Source organism: Orycteropus afer, unplaced genomic scaffold, assembly GCF_000298275.1.
Source record: "Orycteropus afer afer isolate SDZICR_OR568_19922 unplaced genomic scaffold, OryAfe1.0 scaffold00246, whole genome shotgun sequence".
In the NCBI taxonomy this organism is placed as follows: domain Eukaryota; kingdom Metazoa; phylum Chordata; class Mammalia; order Tubulidentata; family Orycteropodidae; genus Orycteropus; species Orycteropus afer.
This window is the reverse complement of record NW_006921833.1, coordinates 564,091-591,921: the sequence shown is the minus strand read 5'-3', so window position 1 is coordinate 591,921 and position 27,831 is coordinate 564,091. Positions and strand designations below refer to the sequence as shown.

At 37.1% G+C, this 27,831-nt stretch overlaps 1 protein-coding gene across 1 annotated transcript in view; it reads left to right on the top strand.

Annotated features, from left to right (window-relative positions):
- GABRA2 (gamma-aminobutyric acid type A receptor subunit alpha2) overlaps positions 1-27,831 on the top strand; it is a 277,828-nt gene that overhangs the window by 177,243 nt on the left and 72,754 nt on the right. The window contains exons 4-7 of the mRNA XM_007949426.2: positions 9,116-9,336; positions 10,087-10,169; positions 16,301-16,444; positions 17,899-18,051. Of these exons, the coding sequence (XP_007947617.1) occupies positions 9,116-9,336; positions 10,087-10,169; positions 16,301-16,444; positions 17,899-18,051 (601 nt within the window). The remainder of the gene's footprint in view (positions 1-9,115; positions 9,337-10,086; positions 10,170-16,300; positions 16,445-17,898; positions 18,052-27,831) is intronic.

The window sequence follows — 27,831 nt, the reverse complement described above, 5'->3', positions numbered from 1 at the left end:
CAGTGTTTCGTTCTGCTGTGCATGGGGTCGCTATGAGTTGGAAATGACTCGACGGCACTTAACAACAACAACAGCAACATGACCCTGATCGGAACAGTCAGTAGAGGTAGCCAGGTGCCATTGACTTCTGGTTGACCACCTGTCAACCCTTAATCCTGTAGACTTTCTTCCCTTAGTCATGAGTTTCCTCCTTTCCCTTTTGTTCCAGATTGAGTAGAGAGCTATGGTTGTATCTTAGGTGGCCACTCGCAAGCTTTTAGGACCCCATACACTATTCACCACATTGTTTTTGTTGTTCTTAGATGCCATTGAGTCATCTGTGACTCACAGTGACTGTATATACAACAGAAAAAACACTGCCCTGTCCTGTACCATCCTCACATTCCTTGCTATGTTGAGCCCATTTCTGCAGCCACTGTGTCAATCCATCTCATAAAGGGTCTTCTTTTTTGCTGACCTCCCACTGTACCAAACATGATATCCTTCTCCAGGGACTGATCCCTTCTGAGAAGATGAGCAAAGTATGTGAGATGAAATCTGACCATTATCCCTTTCTGAGGAGCATTCTGGCTGTACTTCCCAGACAAATTTGTTCATTGTTCTGATAGTCCATGATATTGTTATTATCTTCACCAACATCACAATTCAAATGCATCAATTCTTTTTCAGTCTTCCTTACTCATCATCCAGCTTTCACAAGCATATGAGGCTACTGAAAATAACATGGCATGGGTCAAGTGCATCTTAGTCTTCAAAGTGATATATTTGTTCTTTTAGTACTTCAAAGAGGTCTTTTGCAGCTGATTTGCCTGGTGCAATATGTTATCAGATTTCTTGAGTGCTTCTTCTGTGGGCATTGATTGTTGATCCAAGTAAAATTTAAATCCCTGACAACTTCAATCTTTTCTCCATTTATTATAATCTTGCTTATTGGTCCAGTTGTGAGGATTTTTGTTTTCTTTATGTTGAGTTGTAATCCATACTGTAAATGTTTCAAGTCATCTTCACTTTCCACAAGCAAGGTTGTATCATCTGCATATTTCAGGTTGTTAATGAATTTTCCTCTTTAATCTTGATGTGAGATTCTTCTTCATATTAGTCCATCTTCTTGTATTATTTGCTCAGCATACAGAATGAATAAGTATGGTAAAAGAATACAACCCTGACACACACTTTTCCTGATTTTATACTATTCAGTATCTGTTTGAAGGACTGACTCTTCATCTATGTACAGGTTCCTCATGAGCACCATTAAGTGTTCTGGAATTCCCATTCTTTGCAGTGTTATCTATAATTTGTTATTATCCACACAACTGAATGCCTTTACATCGTCAGTAAAACATAGGTGAACATCTTTCTGATTTTCTCTGCTTTCAGCCAAGATCCATGTGATATCAACAATGATATCCCTTGTTCCATGTCCTCTTCTGAATCCAGCTTGCATTTATGGCAGTTCCCCGTTAATATATTGCTGCAACTGTTTTTTTTTTTTTTAATTATCTTCAGAAAGATTTTACTTGTATGTGATATTAATGATATGATTTAATCAGTAGGTGAGATGAAGTCTGGCCGTTCTTGCTTCCAAGGAGCACTCCAGCTGCACTTCTTCCAGGACAAATTTGTTAGCTCTTCTGGCAGTCCATGATACTTGCAACATTCTTTGCAAACACCACAACTCAAAAGCATCAACTCTTCTTGGGTCTTCTTTATTCATTGTCCAGCTTTCACATGCATATGAGGTAATTGAAAACACTATGGCTTGGGTTAGACGCACCTTAGTCTTCAAAGAGACATGTTTGCTCTTAAACATTTAAAAGAGGTGTTTTGCAGATTTGCCCAGTGCAATACAGCATCTGCTTTCTTGACTGCTTCTTCCATTGGTGTTGATTATGGGACCAAGTAATTTGATAACTTCATACTTTTCTCTATTTTTCATGATGCTGCTTATTGGTCCAATTTTGAGGATTTTCATTTTCTTCATGTTGAGGTGTAATCCATACTGCAGACTGTAGTCTTTATTCTTCATCAGTAAGTGCAAGTCCTGTTCATTTTCAGCAAGCAAAGTTGTATCATCTGCATATGCATGTTGTTAATGAGTTTTCCTCCAGTCAGTCCTGATGCTGTGGCCTTCTTCATATAATCCAGCTTCTCAGATTATTTGCTCAGCATACAGATTGAATAAGTATGGTGAAAGGTTACAGCTCTGACACACTCCTTTCCTGATTTTAAGCCACACAGTATTCCCTTGTTCTGTTCAAATGACAGTCCCTTGGTCTATGTACAAGTTCCTCATGAGCACAATCAAGTGTTTTGGAAGTCCTGTTCTTCTCAATGTTATCCATAATTTGTTATGATCCACACAGTCGAATGCTTTTACATAGTCAAGAAAATACAAGTAAACATCTTTCTGGTATTTTTTGCCTTCAACCAAGATCCATCTGACATCAGCAATGATACTCCTTGTTGCATGTCCTCTTCTGAATCCAGCTTGTGTTTCTGGAAGTTCTCTGTCAATATACTGCTGCAACTATTTTTAAATTATCTTCAGCAAGCTTTCACTTGAGTGTGATACTAATGATATTGTTTCATAATTTCCATATTTTGTGGGATTACCTTTCTTTGGAATGGGTACAAATATAAATCTCTTCCTGTCAGTTGGCCTGGTAGGTACCTCTTTTACAAGTTACTTGGCATAGATGACTGAGTGCCTCCAGCATGAATCTGTTTGTTGATGCATCTCAATGAGTATTCTGTCAGTTCCTGGAACCTTGTTCTTCTCTAATTCCTTCGGTGCAGCTTTGACTTCTCCCTTCAATAACCATTGGTTCTTGATCACATGCCACCTCCTGAAATGGATGAACATCGATCGGTGTTTTTTGGTACAGTAAACCTGTGTATTCCTTCCATTATTCTTTTGATGTTTCTTGTATCACTCAATATTTTGCCCATAGAATCTTTCAATATTGCAAGTCGAGGCATGATTTTTTTTCAGTTCTTTCAGCTTGAGAAACACTGCGTGTGTTCTTACCTTTTTGTTTTCTAACTCCAGGTCTTTGCACATTTCATTATAATAACCGACTTTTTCTTCTTGAGCTACCCTTTGAAATTTTCTGTTCAGCTCTAACTTGCGGGTTCTTCCATTTGCTTTAGCTACTCTCCATTCAAGCGTACGTTTCAGAGTCTCTTCTGACATCCATTTTGGTCTTTTCTTCCTTTCCTGTCTTTTTAATGAACTTTTGGTTTCTTCATTGATGATGTTCTTGAGGTCATCCCATAATTCCTCTGTTTTTCAGTCATTGATATTCAGTGCATCCAATCTGTTCTTTACATGGACTCTAAATTCAAAAGAGATACAATCAAGGTCATATTTTGGCTCTGTGGAGCTGTTTTAATTGTCTTCGGTTTCAACTTGAACTTGCATATGAGCAAGTGATGATCTGTTTAAAACTCAGTTCCTGGCCTTGTTTTAGCTTAAGATACTGAGCTTCTCCATCACCTTTTTTCATAGATGTAGTCAGTCTGATTCCTGTTCATTCCATTTGGTGAAGTCCACATGTATAGCTGCCATTTATGTTGTTGAAAAAAGGTATTTGCAATGAAGTCGTTGGTCTTGAAAAATTCTATCATGAGATCTCCAGCATCATTTCTATCACCAGGGCCATCTTTTCCAACTAGTGGTGATTCTTCTTTGCTTCCAACTTTTGCATTACAGTCACCAGTAGTAATCAACACATCTTGATTGCATGTTTGGTCAATTTCAGACTTTAGAAGTTGGTAAAATCTTCCATTTCCTCATCTTTGGCTTTGGTAGTTGGTATGTAAGTTTAAATAATACTTGTATTAACTGGTCTTCCTTGAAGGCATATGGATATTATCCTTTCACTGATAACATTGTACTTCAGATTAGATCTTGAAACATTCTTGGTGACAATGAATGCCACATCATTCCACTTCAATTTTTCATTCCCGGCATAGTAGATCACATCGTTGTCTGATTCAGAATGGCCCAATCCAGTCCATTTCAGCTCATTAATCCCTAGCATATTGATCATTACATATTCCATTTCATTTTTGACAACTTCTAGTTTTCCTTGATTCATACTTCATACATTCCATGTTCTGATTATTAATGGATATTGCAGCTATTTCTTCTAATTTTGAGTTGTGCCACATCAGCAAATGAAGGTCCCAAAAGATTTACTTTGTCCACCTCATTAAATTCTACTCTATTCTGAGGAAGCAGCTCTTCCCCAGTCATATTCTGAGTACCTTCCGACTTGAGGGGCTCGTCTTTTGGCATTATATTGGACACTGCTTCTGAGTTATTCATAAAGTTTCCAGTAATCTATCACACAGTGTTTCACTGCTATTTATAAAGTTTTCATTGGCCAGTTCTTTGAGAAGTGGATAGCCCCTTTCTTCTTCCAAGACTTTCTTAGTCTGGAAGCTCCACTGAAACCTATCCACCATGGGTGACCCTGCTGGTATTTGAAATACCATTGGCATAGACTCCAGCCTCACAGCAACCCATAAACCAACACAGTATGACAAACTGACTGATGAGTGGTTGTTATCTCTGCATACATATGTGCTAATATATTCATACTCATATACTTACATGCTTATACATGAATTTGTGTAACCACACAATTATTTTTTGTATTGGTTGTTGTTTCCAAATTACATTTGTCATATCATTTCCAAAAACATCCTTTTCTTTTGTGCACTTCATAGGGACCTCATTTACCTTAGTCATACTGTGTGCGGTTTACCCATGTTTGGTGCTGTCTTTCCCATCATCAAAACTAACAATTGTCTTCTATATTGAAAGCATTTCCCCCCTACCTCCCATCTCAGATAACTATCAATTAATATTGGTATATATCTCGATGTATCTATTTTGTCTTTCTTATCATAGTGTGATCAGACAACATTTATTCTTTTGTGATTGACTTATTTCACTCATCATTCTATCCTTTAGTATGATCCACATTATACAATGTTTCAAGGATTTATCATCATTTTTTATAGCTGCATAGTATTCCATTGTTCATATGTACTACATTTTGTTCATTCATTCATTGATGGGCACTTTGATTCTTTCTATCTTATTGCTATTGAGAATAATGCTGCAATGAACACAGGTGTTCATGTGTCTATTCATGTCAGTGCCATTAGATTTCTCGGATTTATATCTAGAAGTGGGATTGCTGTATAAAAAGGTATTTCTATTCCTAGCTTTTTGAGTAAAAACCAAACTGTTTGCCACAATGACTGTGCCATTTTTAGGCACATAAGTAATGTATAAGACTCTCATTCTCCCCACAACCTTGTTAGCATTTGCTGACTTCTGGTCTAGAGTTAGTCTTACATATGTGTACTAAAATGCATTGTGCAAGAATGTTCATGGCATTATTGCTTGTATGGTAATTGAACAGGGAACAAATATTTAACAATAAGGAAAAAAAAGGTGAATATATTGGGAAAAACTGTTACAGTGTAATACTATAGAGCAGTGAAAGTGAATCAAAGCATGCTAGATATATTATGATGAGTAAATGTCAAAAATAAAAGTAAAAATATCAGGTGTCAATAAATATACCTAGTATGATGCTTCTTATATAAATGTTAAAAATGTGGAACACAATACATGTATTTAATAGTCAATAACCAAAACCCACTGCCATGGAGTCAGTTCTGACTAATAGTGACCCCCACTGGGTATCCAAGTTGGTAAAATCTTTACAGAAGTAGATTGCTCCATCTTCCTTCCACTGAGTGGCTGGTAGGTTTGAACTGACAGCCATCTAGTTAGCAGTCAGATGCCTTAGGCGCTTTACCACCAGAGCTCCGTTTGATAGTCAATAAGTAATTACATGTATGGGAATGAACATCACCAAATTGAAGATAATTATATCCTCATGAAGTGGGGGATGGGATCGAGGAAGGATAAGCTAGGGCATTTCAATAATATTTGTGATCACATTTCTGCTAGGGTGGTAGTTATGTTGTTGTTGTTGTTATATCCTATTGAGTCGGACCTGACTCATAGCGACCCCTCCTTGGGTTTCCGAAAAGGTATCACTATGGAAGTAGATTGCCCAACCTTCTGAGGTATGGCTGATGGGTTTGAGCCAGGAGCCTTCTGGTTAACAGTCAAGTGCCTTCGGCACTACGCTATCAGAGTTCCTAATGGTGGTAGTTATAAGATATTTGAAATATCATTTATACTTTTTATATGTCTGAAAATAAAATAAAGCACAGTAAAAATCATATTTCTTTCCCTAATTATATGCAAGCTAGTTGAGAGACAAAGCAGTAAGAATATATTTGCAATATGTGGCCTTCTAGTAATAAATTTACAAGGTTATAAACTTACGGAATACTGATTATGTATTTTCCAGGTATCCAAGGGTCTGGGATATTGTTGTGATTAGAGTTCCTAATCCAGGCAGATGGGAAGTTTGCTCTATTGGGGAATGAAAAGGAGTGGGAATTGTGAAGATTGTCTAGAGAAAATATGAGTATGAGCTTTGGGGACAGAAAGAGGCACAGATCATGAAAGAGAGTTTGACATGTCACATAGGTCACTGTGAATGTTCAAAAGCAAATGGTATTCCTGAAACAATTTTTGAAAAGAGGTCAACTGAAACTTTCTGTTTGTCAACATCAGCTATCTCCTGTGTGGTAAGTATCTAGGAAATTCTTGTCATAATTTCTGAAGCAGATGAACCATGCCATACTTTTTCAAAGATAGAAAAATCTAATTTGAAGTTTTATCGAAAGTTACAAAAAGTGTTTAGTTTTCCAGGAAAAGTAAATGTCATAGGTGTTCACAGTGGGCTGGGCTTTGAGGGAGGACAGCTGGAAAGGAAAATTTGCATAAAAATTTATCATTTAAAAAAAAAAAGAGACTGGCCTGCATAAACTGAAAGTGGAATTTTTCTTGTAAGCATTAAGAACACAACCCAGAGACCCTGATAATTTCCCTATTCAAATGTCATTATCTGGTTGACCCTTAGCATCGTCATTCATTCAGTTTTTGAGGGATCACTGGAAATCATTTACTCAATCCAGATTTTTATAAATGATTTGATGTTTTCATAAGTACATAGCCTTTTTAATCTATCCTTTTTACCAAGCATAATTTTCATCTAGTGAACTTGCCAATTGCTGAGATGTTTATTTTCCAATGTGCAGTGACTGTGGTTTTGTGCTGAAAGGACAGTTTCTGAATTTCCAATCTCAGGTGTATAATTAAACATTTTAATTATCTATAATGTAAGTGGGAGCTCTGGTAGCATAGTGCCTAAGGCACTTGACTGCTAACCAGAAGGCTGGTGGTTCAAACCCACCAGCCACTCCTCGGAAGGAAGATTGGGTAATCTACTTCCATAGTGATACTGTCTTGGAAACTCAAGGAGAGATCGCTACAAGTCAGTTCCGACTCGATGGCACATAACAACAACAGTATAATGTAAGTGTTTGTACAAACATAACACTGAAAAAAGTTTCACACTGTGATTTTTAGAGGAGTTCCTGGGTGGTGCAAATGGTTAAGTTCCAAAGCGTGGAGACTTGAATCCAGCCAGAGGCACCACTGGAGACAGGTGTCTGGTGATCTGCTTGTGAAAAGTCACAGCCTTGAAAATCCTATGGAGGAGTAGCTCTACTCTGGACTCATGGGGTCACCATGAGCCATAATCAACTCTACTACAACTAACAATGGTTATCAGTATTAGTCACAAGTATGAATTGTATATCTCATCTCAATGGAATGAGTTCTCCCATCTTAAGAGAGATATAGAGGAGATACAGAGATAGAGGCGGTGGAGAGACAGAGGGAGAGAGAGAGCAGGGAAAACAAGAGGGAAGGATGGAGAGAAAGAGGGAGAGAAAAATAAAAAGATATGCAACTATGTTATAGTATTAGAAATAGTGATAATGGAGGAATTGATCATTACCTGGTCTATAAGAATACTTTACATATAACATGAGAGAATTTATTTGTAAAACATTCATATTTTAAATATTCTTACATCTTATAAAAGTACTTACATTACAATTAATTTCATGAAATAAACTGTATTGAAATCATCATCCCCAACTCATTCTTACAATTATTTTTACTTAATAAAGTTTACAATTATATTGGGTAACCTCTAAAATAAATGTATAACTTGTTTATTTCATGACAAACCAGAATACAAAATGCTTAGGTAAAATATATTTTAATGAATATTATTGTTCCTTGAGCTTATTATAGGATTAAAAAGAAGAGTTATATTCTATAGTTCCTTTGGGAGATCTGGGGGCGTAGTGCTTAAGGCATTTGACTGGTAACCAGAAGGCTGGCGGTTCAAACCCAAACTCCTTGGACGGAAGACTGGGCAATCCAGAGATGATGACTCATGCAGATCTGACAGTGTGCTTAATAATTGTCTCTCTCTCTCTCTTTTGGCTAGTGGGAAGGCTGCCTGCTCATTTGTTCTTGAGATATACTTAAAACAATCTACCAGACGCTAGGCATGCATCTGCCACCTCTCTAAGCAGTTCTAAACTATGTTGTTGTTGTTATGTGCCATTGAGTCGGACCATTCTAAACTAGAGAATCCAATAAAGCAGTTTGTCTGAGACTTGTTTCACCTGAAGGAGACAAGATAAAGTAAATGTATCCTTTTTTTCCACAAAGTGTGTAATTAATTATGGAAATATATATGCTATCCCATTATCGGAGTGCCTGGGTGACACAGTTAAGTGCTTGACTACTAACCACAAGTCTGGCAGCTCTAATCCATCCAGAAGTACTTCCAAAGAAAGCCTGGTGACCTACTTCTGAAAGGTTGCAGTTGAAAACCCTAAGGAAATAAGTTCTGTTATGACACATGGGGTCTTCTCAACAGCAATGATTTATTTTAGTTTTATCCCACTGTAAATGGCAAAATTTATTGACAAGCTAAGGGAATGATTGATCTGATGCAAAATTTACTTCTTACAATGTAACTCTCTCTCTTTTTGAACCTGTATTAGAATTTATTTTTGTTGGATTTTTATAGATTTCTTGTTGTGTCTAATAACTTTACTGTTTTCAAAGGCATGCCATTTTACTTTTCAGGAATATACAATAGATGTTTTCTTTCGACAAAAATGGAAAGATGAACGGTTAAAATTTAAAGGTCCTATGAATATTCTTCGACTTAACAATTTAATGGCTAGCAAAATATGGACTCCAGATACCTTCTTTCATAATGGGAAAAAATCGGTAGCTCATAACATGACAATGCCAAATAAACTCCTTCGAATCCAGGATGATGGCACTCTGCTGTATACAATGAGGTATATTTTCAAGTTTGATATCTTACATTTAAATACTGAGAAATCAATGTGCTAATAATCAGCTAATCTAGCTGTCAAGTATTAATGTAAGTTTAAGATTTTAATAACTATTCATTGAAACACCTATAATATGCTTTGCTGTTAGACAATTAAAGATAAAATAGCATTTACTCTCATCTTAATAGTAAAACTTAAGAATTATCTCAATTAAGAATTGATTTATTATTCACACTTTAATTTGAGTTCAAATGCCATTATTTAAAATTTGTTTATACCAGCATGCAATTTTATTTTAAAATCTTCCTATCAGGTCCTCCTTAAAATTTTAGTGGTTTTTAAGCAAGCATTAACTTAATTAAATATTTTGATTCTTTCTTTATGAAGTTACTCTAAAGGAAAAAGTATATTTTTAAAGTCGGAGATGCACGTTTTACTTATTAAGGTTTACAATTACATTGTATACCCTTTTAAATATGTGTAACTTCATTTTATAACATACCAGGATACAAAATACTTAGGTAAAGTATAATTTTGATAAATAATATTGTTCCCTGAGCTCAGTTTTTATTTATGGCAGTGTCTTCTGAAGAGTCATCTAAATATGAAAGAACAAAAATGTGTTCAAATGTTAATTATCCTAGTTTGATGCTGTTATGGACGCCTTACCCTCATCATTAATTCTGCTGACAACACTGATATGTTTTATTTTAACTTGCCTATTTACTTAAAGAGGGAAATTTTGACTTTTAGGCTTACAGTACAAGCTGAATGTCCAATGCACTTGGAGGATTTTCCAATGGATGCCCATTCATGTCCTCTGAAATTTGGCAGCTGTAAGTACAAGGGATGAAGGTACATGTTTTCAGTCAATGATATCAGAGTTACCGGCAGTGCTTAAATGTGTTGTTTGCCCTCAAGGAATTAATTGGTTAGCCCTGTGATACTTCTCAAATATCCTTATATTTTAATCATGGTGCTTAAATTATCAATTATTTTATTAAGAAAAGGACATCATGTATTTACAAGCATAAAACTAGACAGTGAGCTCCTTGAAGGTCAAAGCAATGTCATTTACTTTCTTTTCTAAGTGCTCACACTTTACAAAACATGATAAATGTTTTCTTTGTGTCAAGTGAAAATGAATGATAAAGGAAAAATTCTGTTGCTTATTAAAGTGACAATCAGCGTGTTGAAAATAGCAGGCACAGAAGCAATTGTCTACTTTCTAACTAATTGAGAGGATTTTTTTTTAATTTCGTAAAATAAATCTGAAGGAGATGATGTAGCTGGATACTATATGCACGGCCCTTCTGTGTATATGGAAAATTGCATAAAAGGCTCTGTGCCTTTTTCATTCTTTAGGTCACTGGTTATACCTGTATGCCAACAACAGCATTCACACTCCCAGAATAATTGAAAAGAGGGAAGGTCAGGTCTTCTCCCTAGGCCCATAGGCATTCAGCGCAGGTTCAAGATAAATTCATGGACTGGCTAAGCAGCTTCTCTTTATGTGAGAGCCTCCCATAACTTGACCTTTTTAGAAACTGTGCTCTTTCTGGCACCCCTATCTTTGTCCATTCTGGGGAGCTTTTGACTTTCTGTTCTGGTGTTGAATAGAAATGCAGCTCTCTTATTTTATAAAAATATGTGTGACCAAAAAATGTGTCTTATCCTCAAGGGGGAAAAAAGGGAAGAATGATTTCTAATAGGCATGCAAAACCTTCTGATTATTTTGGTGCCCATGATTTTTGTGAAATTAGAAGTTTAATCTTGTTTGTTCTGTACATTCTTACAAAAGGTGCCAGTTCTCAAGTTTCTTTGAGAATCTCTTTGTTTGACTACAAAGCCTTCTTTTATTGTCATGGAAACCAGTAGTTCAATGCTGGCATCTCTTCCAAAAAAATAAGATAGTCAGTCATGTTCTAGTATAAACATGATGCTCAGAAAATCACAGCAGATGCAGAGGAGAAAAACTCATTTGCATCACATAAGTGGAATTAAAGAGAAAATTGAAAAGCCTTAACACTAAACAAAAGATGCATTTAAGATGCAGTAAAGATGTGAGAGGGAAAGGCATTTTTCAGTGTATAAGGTATTACCATTAAGATATCAAATATAAATGATGTGAGTTGCAATTCTGAGCATAAGAAAAATGCACCAGAGAAATACTTAAAATGAAATTTAAAGTATCCCTTATGTTGCATGTACAGAGTAGTGGAATATTGTATTCTTGAGAATTTAGCAAAAGACCCACTGCCACTGAGTCAATTCCAACTCAAAGTGACCCTACCCTACAGTAGAGATGCCTCATAGGGTTTCCAAGGCTGTAAATCTTCATGGAAGGAGACTGCCTCCTCTTTCCTGTGGACCAGCTGATGGGTTTGAACTGTTGACCATTTGGTTAGCAATCGAATGCCTTAGCTACTATTCTACAAAAGCTCCTTGAGAAGTTATCAGTTAAGGTTTTTCTGTATCTAGAAGGGATATGGGTAACACACAAAGTTTATTGTCACACAATTTCTGCTTAAGCCATTGTTTTTTATTTTGTTTCCTTCATTTTTATTGTTCTGAGACAATGAATAAATACTTTGTGTATTCCATTTATTTCTGAAATACTTGTCCCGGCCATAGTAGGTGCTTGATGCATAAATGTTAAACTTGTAGACTCTTGTGTGGAGTGATTGATGAACAAGCCAAGTCAAACTTAAAAGAGTTGGCACAGCAAAGTTGAATATAATCAGTCATTATTTCACTTCTACTGATTTATTCCTCTTGTTGAAAAGTCCTTTCAGCATATACAAAATAATAATTGATAGAATTTTTGGTACTGTGTCTTCATCATCAAATAAAAGAAGCATCTTTTCATCATATTTACAATTTGAATTCTGTTTTGTTTTCATTTCTGTTGTCTCCACCTTTATATTTTTCTTTAAGTTGATTTAAAACTTCTTCTAAGTCTAGGTATGGAGTTCTGGCAGTGCTTAAAGCTAACCAAGCACTGCTAACCAGAGGCTGCCGGTTCAAACCCACCAGCCATTCCACAAAAGGAAGACCAGGCAATCTATCTGCATAAAGATTTACTGCCTCAGAAACCCAGTGGGGATTGCTGTGAGTTGGAATTGACTCAATGGCACTGGGTTATCAACTCGATGGCAGTGGGTTTGTTTTTTTTCTTTTGGTTTAAGTCTAGGTATATCCATGCATTAACCCCAAATAAAATGCAATTGTGCTTTGGATAAAAAATTAATATTGACAAAGAAAAAGAATCTGTTGATATATATCTGATATTTAAAGCAAGCTAGGGTTTTTAATAGATTTAAGTCAATTATTTAGAGAGAGAATTTGTAATAAAACTTGTAAAACAAACCACTTTCTCTCCTTTTGTACTTTATTGAGAAGCATTTCAATGTCCTCCTGGTTTTTGCCTGTGTTAGCATACCTGGAGACCTCTAATCCACTTTGCAGAATTTTCTATTCTATCTTCCCTCATCAGACCTAAAATCTGAAAGAAAACAAAACTAAAACTGATTCATGTCTAACTAATTAAATGTGGTAACTGCTTTTTTAAAAGATCTAAGAAGGATTTGTCAATTAAAAAAATGTTTTCTTGGTCTCTTCTCCAGTTTTCGATCTTTTCTAATAGTACATAACAGAGTTAAAACATTATGAGTTTACTCATGTATCTGGCAACAATGAACTGAGCAATTTTTTGTGTGTCTGGCACTGTACCAGGAACTAGAGTTATAGACATGAATTGGGCAGACTCTCAGCCCTTCAGTATCCCATTAGGTAATTTCTTAAAAGTGGCATAAAATTTTTATGGTTTCATTTTCTGTTATTCATACTTAAAAGTTGGATTCAAATACAAGAGTAATGAAATTGTTCTACTCTTTACAATAAACTTCATAAGTTACTAAGGAATTTATAACTACTTAATATCATGAGACCCTTGTGATGTAAAGTAGCCTATGTGATACGTTCTTTTGATCTATTGAAGTCTGTGCCATTTGAAATTTGATTGAAGAGGATATGTATTTATGGGGTAAATTTTGTCCAGTAATATAAAACAAACCACTATAAGAGTTATCCACATTACAAATGTATTCTTTATTTAATACTCTCAGCCATCTCATTAGTGAACTAATTGAAATAAAATAGTTTAGACCTTAAAATAAATAGAACTTACTCATTTATATGTGTGTGTGTGTGTGTGTGTATATATATATATATATATACTATTTAGAAAAAAATATATGCATATATAAAAATACACATAAGGCAACACATATGTGCACATGTCTTCAGAATCCCATTTCATTAATTGTCTCACAGAATATAATTTATTTATTTTAAAAACTACCACTAGTTGCCATCTATGTGATTCTGACTCATGGAGAACCAGATAGGTATAGAGTAGACCTCCACTCCATAGGGTTTTCATACCTGTGACTGTTAGCCAGCATATTGCCAGGCCTTTTTTCCAAGGCACCTCTGGATGGCTTTGAACTGCCAACCTTTTGGTTACTAGCAGACTCCTTAGCCATTTGTGCCGTGCAGAGACTCAATTTACTTACAGGCTGTTATGTTGTCATCAAGTTGATTATGACTTATAGCAACACCATGTACAATGGAATGAAACACTGTCCGATCCTGTGCCATCCTCATAGTTGATATATTTGGACCCATTGTTGCAGCCACTGTGTCAATCCATCTTTGAGGGTCTGCTTCTTTTTTGCTGACCTTCTTTACCAGGTATGATATCCTTTCTGAGGGACTGGTCCCTCTTGATAGTATGTCCAAAATACATGAGATGAAGTCTCACCATCTTTGCTTCTAAGGAGCATTCTGTCTGCACTTCTTCCAGGAAAGATTTGTTCATTCTTCTGGCAATACATGGTATATTTAATATTCTTTGCCAATACCATAATTCAAAGGCATCAATTCTTCCTTGCTCTTCCTTTTTCATTGTCTAGCTTTTGCATACATGTGTTGTTGTGTCTACGTGCCATCGTATGAGGTGATTGAAAATATCATGGGTTGGGTCAGGCTCACTTTAGTCTTCAAGGTGACATCTGTGCTTTTGAACACTTAAAGAGGTCTTTTGCAGTACATTTGTCCAATGCATTATGTTGTTTGATTTCTTGACTGCTGCTTCTATGGATGTTGATTGTGAATCCAAGTGAAACGATATCTTTGATAACTTCAGTTCCAAGTGAAACGATAACTTTGATAACTTCAGTATTTTCTCCGTTTATCATGATGTTACTTAATTGGTCCCATTGTGAGGATTTTTGTTCTCTTTATGTTGATTTGCAATCCATAGATGTAGGCAACTACATGTAAATGAAAACAGTATTGCACTGATATTAATAGTTAGAAATGGCATTCACAAAATCAGACAGCATTACAATATGTCACTAAAAGACCACACAGAAAATAAGACATGAGCTCATAAACATATATTCCCATTATTGATACTTTAATGGGAATTAGTTTGGATCATGAGTGGTATCTGAACCACCTCAACGTAAAAAATAGTTAAAACAATTGCTATTGATTGACTCTGACTTTGGGTACTCCATGTGTGTCAGAATAGAACCGTGTTTCACAAGGTTTTCCATGGTAGATTTTTTGGAGGTAGACTGCCATGCCTTTCTAGGTGGATTTCATAGGTGGATTAAACTTTGACCTTTTGGTTAGTAGCTATGCACATTAACTGTCTGCACCACTCAGGATTAAACTGGAAAATTTATATTAAAAAAAAAAAAAAAAAACACTGCCATTGAATCAATTCCAACTCATAGCAACTCCTCAGGTTTCCGAGGTGGTATCTCTATGGAAGTGGATTGCTCAGTCTTCCTTCTGAGGAGTGGCTGGTGGGTTTGAGCTGCCAGCCTTCTAGTTAGCAGTCAAATGCCTTAGGTGCTATGCCAACAGAGTTCCCCAAAATTTATATATGGAAGGGAAATTAGCTTTCCACTGGCCTGGAGAGCTGGAGGCAGGAATATTGCCAGGGGTAACTGAATTTTTCTGTCCCTTGATAGAGAATATGACTGTAGTAGCAAGTGTTGCTCAAGAACTAAGAATTCCTAATAATTCAGAAAATTCCCATAAGCAAACATAAATATTCTTCAGAAGGGCATACATATAGCAAGAATTGTCTGTTTATTTAACTCTGGCATGAGCCTGCCTGCATACAGCCCGCAGATCATTCAGGGGAAAGGAAAATGCCAGGGTCAGGGAAAGGCTAAGATGGGATGTGTTGCCTATGTGTCATCTCTAGAAAGATCTCACTTCTATTAAGTTCTGCATCCTTGGCCAAACAAATTAAGAAATTTATACCTGGTCTCTGTGTATGCTGATCCATAGCTTAACTGAAATCCTGTGAAAATGCAGTCCTGTGAGATCTGTGTGCATTAATTCATTTAAAAATAATCATGTTTTGAAAAGGGTTTGGGTTTGCAACTTTATAAAACTGTAGCATTCTGACTTATTTTACATATTCTGAAATAATTAGTTCTCAGTCTCCTAATGAAAGGCATTATGTCATGATAGCTAAATCTTTATATTTTTAACTAGGTTGTTTTTATTTCCAGAAGCAAGTATGTCTGATTATGGCTGGTGTTTCATGAGTGTTTGCTGTTTCCAAGATCCACTCTTCAGCTGGACTTTGGACAACCATAACTTGTTTAGCACAGTGTCTTCATCTACTATTTTGGGGTTAATCATCTTTCCAAATGGTGGCAATAAAACTACACTCATGCTCATGATTGTATCTTTTTGTCTGCTTTGTAATCTTTGTAAATTCTGAGGACATATTTTTGTCCTAAAAAATGCCATCTATAAATATCAACTTTTTAATAAACATTGATTCTATGTGATACATAAGCTTTGATGCTGCGTTTTGTTGATGGGTCTTACTGAAGTGCTTACAAAGCTTTTTTTCCCCCCTGATTTCCTACAGATGCATATACAACCTCAGAGGTCACCTATATTTGGACTTACAATGCATCTGATTCAGTGCAAGTTGCTCCTGATGGCTCCAGGCTAAATCAATATGATCTTCTCGGCCAATCAATTGGAAAAGAGACAATTAAATCTAGCACAGGTTAGTAAAGTGGATCTAAAGAAGGAGCAGTTTGTGCAGAAGCTAATGGATTAAAGGCCTTTGTAATTAGCCAGATTGCCTAAAATCTTCTGCTCTTGTGGTCTAAGGACCAGCAGCATAGATCGTGTTTGGGGCTTTTTAGAAATTCAGAATCTGAAGTCCCACCCCTTAGCAAATCAAGATCTTCCTTTTAACAAGATTCACAGCAAATTCAAGTGCATATGAAAGTTTGAGAAACTCTGGCCTAAAAGATAAAACTTATCTAAGAAACGTATGTCTTCTCATACAAGTTAATTTTAACGTTTACTTTCCCATGAGTGTTACAGTTTCCCTGGTTTTCTAATTCTTTCCCCCCATCCTGGATAATATACGATTATGCAGCTGTTGATTTATGGATAATTACTGCTGGCCTGTGTGGGAAAGCTGATGCCCTCTCAAAGGACCCCTCATCTAAGAAAAGCAGCTGTGTAGACTAATTATCTTGCATCTGGCAATAATTAAAACTCATAGAGCAGAAAGGAAGCTAGCTATGAGGATCACATAGAACTGACTGACATGAATTACAACAAATGGGAAACCATGAGAGGTTCTGAACTGGTGACAGAGTTAAGGTGGAAAATCTGTGCCAGGAGATCAGCCTTTGCCAGATACAACCTGCTGTGGATTGAATTGTGTGCCTCAGAAGTGTGTGCTGTAAATCCTAATCCCCTGTTCTTGTGAATGTAATCCCATGTGGAGATAGAGATTTCTTTGTTATGACAATGAGACCGTATCAGTGTAGGTTGTGTCTTAAAACAATCCATACACAGGAGCAAAGAATTATAAATGGAGAAAGGTTAATGCCATGTGGCAATCACCAAGGAACCAATGGAAGAGGAGTTAAAAGAGACAGGACTCTCCCACAGAGCCAACAGAAAGAGAAAGACGTCCCCTGGAGCCCACACTCCGAATTCGGACTTCCGGTCTCCTACACTGTGAGGAAATAAATTTCATTTCACTAAAGTCAACCACTTATGGTATTTCTGTTACAGCAGCACTAAGAAACTAAGACATGGCCAGAGAATAATTCTTTAAGGAGCCAGAGAGGACTGGTTTAGAACAATCAGTGCAGAGGCATGAGGCTGGTACTAGTGGGGATAAAGGATAACCCATGTCGCAGAGAGCGTTTATGAATTCCTCAACCCCTTGGTCAAAAAGCATGATAGCGAGAAAAGTGAACACTGTAGACATGGGACATGCAGTTAAAGTGTTTTTGATAATATTAAGGTTCTTTAAATGCCCTTGAGATACAAATAAGACATTGAAAGGTGATGTATTTTTCATGGCATATTTGTGATAACGTCTTTTTTTTTTTTTTTATTATTAGAAACTGTTTCCCTAATCCCCTTCCATTTTCAAAATGTTCAGACTAATGATTATTACAGTTTCTTAAGCTTCTGAAATTTTTCTTCCAGGTGAATATACAGTAATGACAGCTCATTTCCACTTGAAAAGAAAGATTGGGTATTTTGTGATTCAGACATATCTGCCTTGCATCATGACTGTCATTCTCTCCCAAGTGTCATTCTGGCTTAATCGAGAATCTGTGCCTGCAAGAACCGTGTTTGGTGAGTGAAGAACTACACTGCTTTGTTGGACAAAACATTGTATTTCACAGCATGCTTTCCAAAGCCTTATTTCATTTGCCCTACAACAATGCTTTACAGTGTGTGGGGAGAAAGTATTGGTTTTACCTTAGAGATGAGGAAACTGAGACTCAGGTAAGATATAGTCAATACAGTCATTATCACACTGTTAAAGGATATAAAATACCCTACTCTTCTGGAAATAAACTAAGTCTTCTTTATGTTGCATCATACTGCTTGTTAACATTTGTCTCCATGTATATATAAGGAGACTTTTCTTGAGAGCTTTTACCTTAGAATATGGTAGCACCATATTTCTAGGCTTTCTGTGTTTATATGTTTATTTTGCTTTTGTTTTTAGATGAAGAAAGTGATTTTAGTACTTTAAAAGAATGGGGGGGGACTTTTTCACTTCCATTAGTGTGTCTGATAAAAAAGTTGATTTCGATTAATATCTTACATGCAAGTACAGTTAATGACATTTTAAATATATGAACTAGGCTGAAATATTTTGAGACAAAGTAGATCACTTTTGTATGTTTGGTCCACTCATTCACTTAGGAAAATTTTATTGAGAAACTACTTGGCCAGGTACTGCATGCAAATACAATACGACTAAAATACAATGGAGCCGGAGCAGCCCCCTAGGCCACAGCCCATAGTAACCTAACCCCGGGACCAGTGGAGGCCAGGTGTTTGTTTGTGTGGTAGTGTGTAGAGCCAGAGCCATGCACCGCCCCCCTGTGGCGACAGTAAGCCAGCCCCAGGACCAGTGGAGGGCAGGTGTTTGTTTGTGTGGTGGTGTGTGAAGCTAGAGCCATCCCTAGGCCTTAGGCCATAGTAAGCCAACCTCAGGAACAGCAGAGGGTAGATGTTTATGTGTTGTGTAGAGTCAGAGCTGCCACTCAGCTGCAGGCCACAGTAAGCTGGGCTGGGACCAGTGGAAGGTGAGTGTTTGCCCCTGGGGCAAGCTGGGTAAGTGAGCAGGGCAAGGGAGACCAGGAAATTAGCAGAGCAGTGTAGAACAGCTAGGGGGGATAAACTTATCTGTTAGTGGCTAAGACACTTGCCTGCTAACCAGATGGCTGGCGGTTCAAACCCACCAGCCACTCCCTGGAAGGAAGGTTGGGCAATCCTACTTCTGCAGTGATACTGCCTCGGAAACCCAAGGAGGGGTCGCTATGAGTCGGGGCCGACTCGACGGCACATAACAACAACAACAACAACATGATGGCTTGAGTAATTACTGTAAGCTTGGAGGCTGTGCCACTGGTGCTTCAAATGCGAGCAGGATTACCAGTGGTGGACAGGTTTCAGGGGAGCCTCTAGACTAAGACAGACTTGGAAGAAGGAGGAGGCTATCTATTTCTCAAAGAATTGGCCAGTGAAAACCTTATGAATAGCAGTGAAATACTGTGCAATATAGGGCCAGAAGCTGAGCCCCTCAGATCTGAAGGCACTTAAAATATGATTGGAGAAGAGCTGCCTCCTCAGAGGAGAGCCAAACTTAATGGTGTGCATAGAGGAAAGCTTTCAGGACCCCATTGCTGATGTGGCGCATCCCAAGATGAGAAGAAACAGCTGCAAACATCCATGAATAATTGGAACATGGAATGTAGTATGAATCTAGGAAAATTGAAAGTTGTCAAAAATGAAATGGAATGCATAAACATTGATATCCTAGGCATAAGTGAGCTGAAATGGACTGGTTTTTGCCATTTTGAATCAGACAACCATATGATCTACTATGCCAGGAATGACAAATTGAAGAGGAATGGCATGACATTCATCATCACAAAAAAACTGTTTCAAGATCTGTCCTGAAATACAATGCTATCAGTGATAGGATAATATCCATATGCTTACAAGGAAGACCAGTTAATACTACCATTATTCAAATTTACACACAAACCACCAAAGCCAAAGATGAAGAAATTGAAGATTGTTACCAACTTCTGCAATCTGAAATTGACTGAACATGCACTCAAGACGTGTTAATTATCACTAGTGACTGGAATGGAAAAGTTGGAAACAAAGAAGAATCACCGGTAGCTGGAAAATATGTGCTTGGTGATAGAAATGTTAATGGAAATCACATGATAGAATTTTGCAAGACCAACGACTTACTCATTGCAAACACCTTTTTTCAGCAACACAAACAATGGCTATACATGTGGACTTTGCCAGATGGAGTACACAGAAATCAGATTGACTACATCTGTGGCAAGAGGTGATGGAGAAGCTCCATATCTTCAGCCAAAACAAGGCCAGGAGCTGACTGTGGAACAGACTATCAACTGCTCATGTATACATTCATATGGAAACTGAAGACAATTAAAACAACTCCATGAGAGCCAAATTATGACCTTGAATATATCACTCCTAAATTTAGAGACCATTTAAAGAATAGATTGGATGCATTGGACACCAGTGACCAAAAAGCAGAGGAATTGTGGGATGACATCAAGAACATCATCCATGAAGAAAGCAAGAGGTCATTAAAAAGACAGGAAAAGAAGAAAAAAGCAAAATGGATGTCAGAAGAGACTCTGAAACTTGTCCTTGAATTGAGAGTAGCTAAAGCTAATGGAAGAAATGACAAGATAAAAGAGCTGAACAGAAGATTTCAAAGAGCAGGTCGAGAAGACAATTATTATAATGAAATGTGCAAAGATCTGGAGTTGGAAAACCAAAAGGGAAAAACACACTTAGCATTTCTCAAACTGAAAGAACTGAGGAAAAAAAATTAAACCTCACATTGCAAAATTGAAAGTTTCCATGGGCAATACATTGAATGATGCAAGAAACATCAAAAGAAGATGGATGGAATACACAGAGTCCTTATACCAAAAAGAATTGGTAGATGATCATTTCAGGAGGTGGCTTATGGTCAAGAACCAATGGTATTGAAGGAAGAATTCAAAGCTGCACTGAAGGTATTGGCGAAAAACAAGGTTCTTGGAATTGGCAGAATGCACATTGAGATGTTTCAACAAATGAATGTCCCACTGAAGGCACTAACTCATCTATGTCAGGAGATTTGGAAAATAGCTACCTAGCCAACTGACTGGAAGAGATCCATATTTCTACCCATCCCAAAGAAAGTTGATCCCACAGAATGCTGAAATTATCAAACAATATCATTAACATGCAACTAAAATCTTACTGAAGATAATTCAAAAATGGTTACAGCAGTATATAGAGTGATAACTTCCAGAAATCCAAGTTGGATTCAGAAGAGGACGTGGAACAAGGGATATCATTGCTTATGTCAGGTGGATCTTAGATGAAAGCAAAGAATCCCAGTAAGATGTTTACTTGTGTTTTATTGACTAGGCAAAAGCATTTGATTGTGTGGATCATAACTAATTGTGGATAACATTGAGAAGAATGGGAATTCTAGAACGCTTAATTGTACTCATGAGGAATCTGTACATAGATCAATACACTGTCATTCAAACAGAACAGGGTGGTACTGCATGGTTTAAAGTCAGGACGGGAGTGCATCAGGGTTGTATCTTTTCACCAAACTTGTTCAATCTGTATGCTGATCAAATAATTCAAGAAGCTGGACTATATGAAGGAGAACGTAACATCGGGATTGGGGGAAGGCTCATTAACAACCTGAGATACGCAGATGACACAACTTTGCTTGCTGAAAGTGAGGATGACTTGGAGCACGTCCTGATGAAAATTAAAGACTGTAGTCTGCAGTATGGATTACACCTCAATATAAAGAAAACAAAAATCCTCACAACTGGACCAATAAATAGCATCACAATAGATGGAGAAAAGATAGAAGTTGTCAAAGACTTCATTTTGCTTGGTTCTATAATCATTGCCAGTGGAAGCAGCAGTCAAGACATTCTCTTGCAAAAGACCTCTTTCAAGTGATGAAGAGCAAAGATGTTTCCTTGAAGACTAAGATGCACCTGACCTAAGCCACGGTATTTTCTGTCGCCTCATATGCATGTGAGAGCTGGACACTGAATAAGGAAGACCGAAGAAAAGTTGATGCTTTTCAGTATGGTGTTGGCAAAGAATGCTGAAAGTACCATGGACTACTAAAAGAACTAACAAGTCTGTCCTGGACAAAGTGCAGCCAGAATGCTCCTTGGAAGTGAGAATGGCCAGACTTTGTCTCACCTGCTTTGGTCATGTTGTCAGAATGGAGCATTCTCTGGAGAAGGATGTCATCCTGGGTAAACTGGAGCATCAGCAAAAGAGGGGAAGGCCCTCTACAAGATGGATTGACATGGTGGCTGCAGTGATGGGCTCATGTATAGTAGAGATTGTGAGATTAGCACGAGACCGGGCAGTGTTTCCTTCTGCTGTACTTAGGGTCACTATGAGTCAGAGACTACTCGACAGCACGTAACAACAACAACAACAACAAAATATAATTTCTGCATTGAATCAACTCGGTATAGTGGAGGACAGTACAATAACCAGACATGGAAAAAGAGGATGAAAACATAAGATGAAAGCATGAACATAGAGGCATACTCAAGATATTATAGAAGATAACAATATTGCTTTAGTAGTAGTTTCCCAGACAGATAAAATAGGGCAGGAATCACAGCCAGTGTCATTGAGGGACAAAAAGACATGATAAGTTCAGCAATGGAGAATTATTCCATGGTTAGTGGAAATACAGATAGAAATACAGTTTGAGGTCATTATGAGAATATGAGAAAAGCCTTCTAGGCCAGTTTTATACAATGTACCTTTATCTTACAGGCTGTAGTAGGCTACTATTGTGCTTTTAGGTTACATGTGTGTATTGTCCTTTAGAATAATGCCTTGCATCTACCAAGTACTATATTAAGGTTTGCTGGTCTTATTATTAATCTGATTCTAATTTTATTTTAGAAAGATCTGGTAGCTTTGAGGAGGATATATTGAAAGAATGAATTAAAAGATGAACATACCAGATAGGAGTCTACTGAAATAGCCTAGGTGAGACAGATTGAAGTTATCGCTAAATGAGGCAGCAGCAAGAGAGGAAAAAAGGATAGGGGGTCGAAGGTTACTTGGGATACAGAATCAACAGACTTCGTGAAAGTATATAGAGTCTAAAGTAAAAACAAAAATACTTTAGGATAATCTTTAGGCTTTTTGCTTGACACCTGTGTCAGATTCCTATGGCTACTGTGACGAATCACCAAAAACTTGGTGGCTGAAAACAACAGCAATTTATCCTCTCATAGTTCTGGAGGCCCGAAGTCCAAAATCAAGGTTCTGAGGGAGGTCTTTTGATGGCTGGTGGCAATTCTTAGTGTTTTTTTATTTGTCCTTGCATGTCTTCAGTCCCTGCCTCTGTCTTGACATGACCTTCCCCTCTGTTATGTGTCTGTCTCTGTCTAACCTTCCTCTTCTTTCTCTTATAAGGACACACTGATCATTGGATTTAGGGACCACTCTAAAACTAGAATTCTCGTTGTTTGAGATTCATAATTACATATGTGCAGAAGCTCTATTTCCAAATAAGATCACATTTACTGGAATCAAGGGTTAGGACATTTTCTTTTGGGATCACTGTTCACTAGTGCTGTATACCAGTAAGACAATACAGTGTCTTAAGTAGATAATGATGATATTGATAAAATCAAAGGGAGTAGAGAAGAAAAATAGCAAAAATGACTGTAACAAGTTATGTGGGTTTTGAAGTTATTTGTGATCTCAATTTAATGGTCAGTAAAGTGATCGGAATCCATGTGTTGAACTCAAAGTGTAGGGGCTGTTGATAAATGTGGGACTCACCAGGTGCTAGATCATAGAAATTATAGATTTAAAGCTTATCTTCTTAGTAAAATAAGCATCTGAATAAAAGAACAGAGGAGAGAATCCTTAAAAAAAAAAAAAAAAAATTAACATTGCAGGACTTACAAGTTAAAAGGGATTAATAAAAACAATCAGACCATTAGGAAGAAAACCAGGAAAGAACAGTACCCTAATAGGAAAAGATGATAAATTGAAAAAGAAGCAAACAAAAAACAAATACACATACATCTTTTGGATCTGTGATAAGTTAAAAATTTACTTAGAAGTTATGTTACTAATTATGAACATTAATTAAATGGTAAATAGCCTTGAGAAATGATTTAGGGAGTTAAAATTACAACCGAGTTGTGTAAGATGGATAGAAGTGTGGGGCAGACTAGATTTGCTGAGAGAGTTTTAAGAAAGAAAGAAACAGCAGTGCATTAGGAGTAAGAGAGAAAGGAGAGAAAGGGAAAATAGGAGAATAAAAAGAACAATTTTGGCTTTAAAATGTATGCACTTATATATAAAATTTAAAAATACATATTTTAGAGGCAAAATTTAAGTTAGAATATGACTACCAAGTCAAGTTTAGTTGAGGATTGTTAACTTTGGCTGATCATTACCATGATAACTATGCTGTTCTTGTATTAATATTATATGCTTATAATCTATTTAATTCATCATAGAACAATTGAAGTAGTCTGCATGGTATAGTATAGAACATGTATATAGACCCAAAGGTAGACATTAGGGACACTGCCTGCATTAAAACAAGGAGAGGTGTGTGTCAGGGGAGTATCCTTTCACCATAGTTACTCAATCTGTATGCTGAGCAAATAGTCCAAGAAAATGGACTGCATGAAGAAGAATAGCATCAGGACTGGAGGAAGATTCATTAACAGCCTATACACTGATGATACAACTTTGCTTGCTTAAAGTGAAGTTGACTTGAAGCACTTACTGATGAAGATCAGCGACTACAATCTTCAGTATGAATTATACCTCAACATGAAGAAAACTGAAATCCTTACCACTGAACCAATAAGCAATGTCATGATAAATGGAGATAAGATTGAAGTTGTCAAAGATTTCATTTTACTTGGATCCATAATCAACGCTCATAGAAGCAGCAATCAAAAAATCTAATGATGTATTTCACTGAGCAAATCTGCTGTAAAGGATCTTTTTGAAGTGTTAAAGAACAAAGATGTCATTTTGAAAACTAACGTGCACCTAACACAAGCCATGATATTTTTAGTAGCCTCATATGGATGTGAAAGTTGGACAGTGAATAAAGAAGACGGGAGAAGAATTGATGCATTTGAATTGTTGTGCTGGCAAAGAGTACAGAAAATACCATGGACTTCCAGAATAATGAACAAATATGTCTTAGAAGTACAGCCAGAATGTTCCTTAGAAGAAGAATGGCCAGACTTTATTTCACTTATTTTGGTCCTGTTGTCAAGAGGGGCTCGTTCCTGCAGAGGGATATCATGCTTGGGGAAGTGGAGGGTCAAAAAGAAGGGAAATACCCTGAGAGAGATGGACGGACACAGTGGTTGTACCGATGGGCTCACACATAGCAAAGATTGTGAGGGTGGTGCAGGACTGGACAGTGTTTCGTTCTGTTGTATATGGGGTCACTATGAGTCAGAATCAACTCAGTAGCACCGAACAACAACAATAGTATTTGCTATTATTATTACTATTCACTTATTTCCTTATGCATAATTTTCTCTTTCCTGTCAGAATATATGTAAAGAATGGTCATATCTTGTTTCAGTTTGAATAATAGTAAATACTTCGCAATGATGGCTTATTTCAGGAAATATGAACAGTATAAACCTCTAGGGTAGATATATCTGGGCTGGGATCCAACTTTTTTCTACACTATATCATCAATGTTTGGTTTTATTTGAAAGGAATTTCAGAATATTTGACATTCCTTTATAAAAGTGAAATATAACAGTATGTTTTCAGTTTTACTCAAAGCTCCTCAATTCATATGAATGAAACCCAAGTCGAGCTGGCTTATGCTTCATTGCTAACTTCATTGTTATCAATCATGAGCCTGCATAGATATTTACCAGAAACTTCTGCCTAGATTTGCATCCCATCTCTGTGTTCCATAATTGAATTTTATTGGTCAGATATTGTCAATGCTTATCCAAGATTGTTGTTGTTGTTATGTGCCATTGAGTTGGACCCGACTCATAGTGACCCCTCCTTGGGTTTCTGAGGCAGTATCACTACGGAAGTAGATTGCCTCATCTTCCTTCCGAGGAGTGGCTGGTGGGTTTGAACTGCCACCCAATTCAAATATAAACCAGTTAGCAAGGATTGCACCATAGGCTCACTCTCTGAGCCAGTGTTTATTAGCAAAGGCACCCTGAAAGTATAGAGGAAAAATAGTACCCTAAAAGAAAAGGAAATTGGAGGCTATTGGAAGGAGGCAGCGACATCTCAGCCATCCTTAATCTCTGCTGTTTGTAGGTTGTTTATACCACATTTAGCTCTGAGATGATGACTTTAATTTCTACTTCATTGAAAAATAATGAAGCAATCAGAAGACAACCTGTCCAGAATCCCACCACCTTACCTACCCAAACTTTCATAACCACACACTCTGCCTAACCATGTGTCTAAATAATTCCTGTACACTTTTCTCCTGCTCAAGAAATCATTCCACACTGTTATCAGATATAAAACTTTTGCTATGTATATCATAACCAGCCAGTTGCTGTCAAGTTGATTTCAACTCATGGTGCATCAAAGCAGAACTGTGCTCTGTAAGATTTTCCATGGCTAATTGTTTGTTTGTTTGTTTGTTTGGAAGTATATTGTCAGGTCTTTTTTTCTGAGATGCCTCTGAGTAGCCTTGATCCTCTAGCATTGCTGTTAGTAGCCTAGCTGGTTAACCATTTGTACCACCTAGTGAGTCCATCAACCTCATACATATTGCCATCTAGTTTATTCTGACTCATGGCAACCCCATGGGTTAAAAAGTAGATCTACTCCTTGGTGTTTTCTTGGCTATAATATTTATACAAGCAAATTGCCCGGCCTTTTTTTTACAGTACTGCTGGGTGGTTCCAAATGACTCGTACCACCAGGGATCTCATCTAGTAAAAAAGATCCCTAAGGGAATATGTGCAAAGGATTCTTCAATTATATTTTCAAGTACATCTATATTTTTATTTCTACCATTCGACTGTCAGGTTCTCATAGTGTGGTGGCTGATGTGTTGTTGCAATGCTGGAAGCTGGGTCACTGGTATTTCAAATACCAGCATGGGGGACAGATTTCAGTGGCACTTCTAGATTAAGACAGACAGAGAAGGAGGACCTGTTATCTATTTCTAAACAGTTTGGCCAGTGGAACGTTATGAATAACTGTGGGACACTGTCATATATAGTCCTGGAAGATGAGCCTTTAATAAGAATGAAGTTAGCAAAAAAAGCATAAGCCAGCTTGACTTGAGTTTCATTCATATGAATTGAGGAGCTTTGAGTAAAACTGAACATACACTGTTATATTTCACTTTTCTAAAGGAATATCAACTATTCTGAAATTCCTTTCAAATAAAGCCAAACATTGATGATATAGTGTGGCCTTTCAAGTTGGAAGGCACTTGAAATTGCTGCCTCCTTAAAGAAGGGTTGACCTTAATGATGTAGATAGAGTAAAGCTTTCAGAACCTTCATTGCTGATATGGTAAACTCACAATAAGAAGAAACAACTGTGACCATCCAATAAAATTCAAAATCTAGAATGTATGATGTGTGGCTCTAGGAGAATTTGGAAGTCATCAAAAATGGAATAGAATGCATAAAGATCAATATCTTGTCTAATGAGCTCAAATATCCAGTCTATTAGTGATCAAAAATGAACCTGTACTGGGTATTTTGAATAGGACAATCATATGGCCTCCTATGGGAGCTCTGGTAGCATAGTGGCTAAGACACTTGCCTGCTAACCAGACGGCTGGCGGTTCAA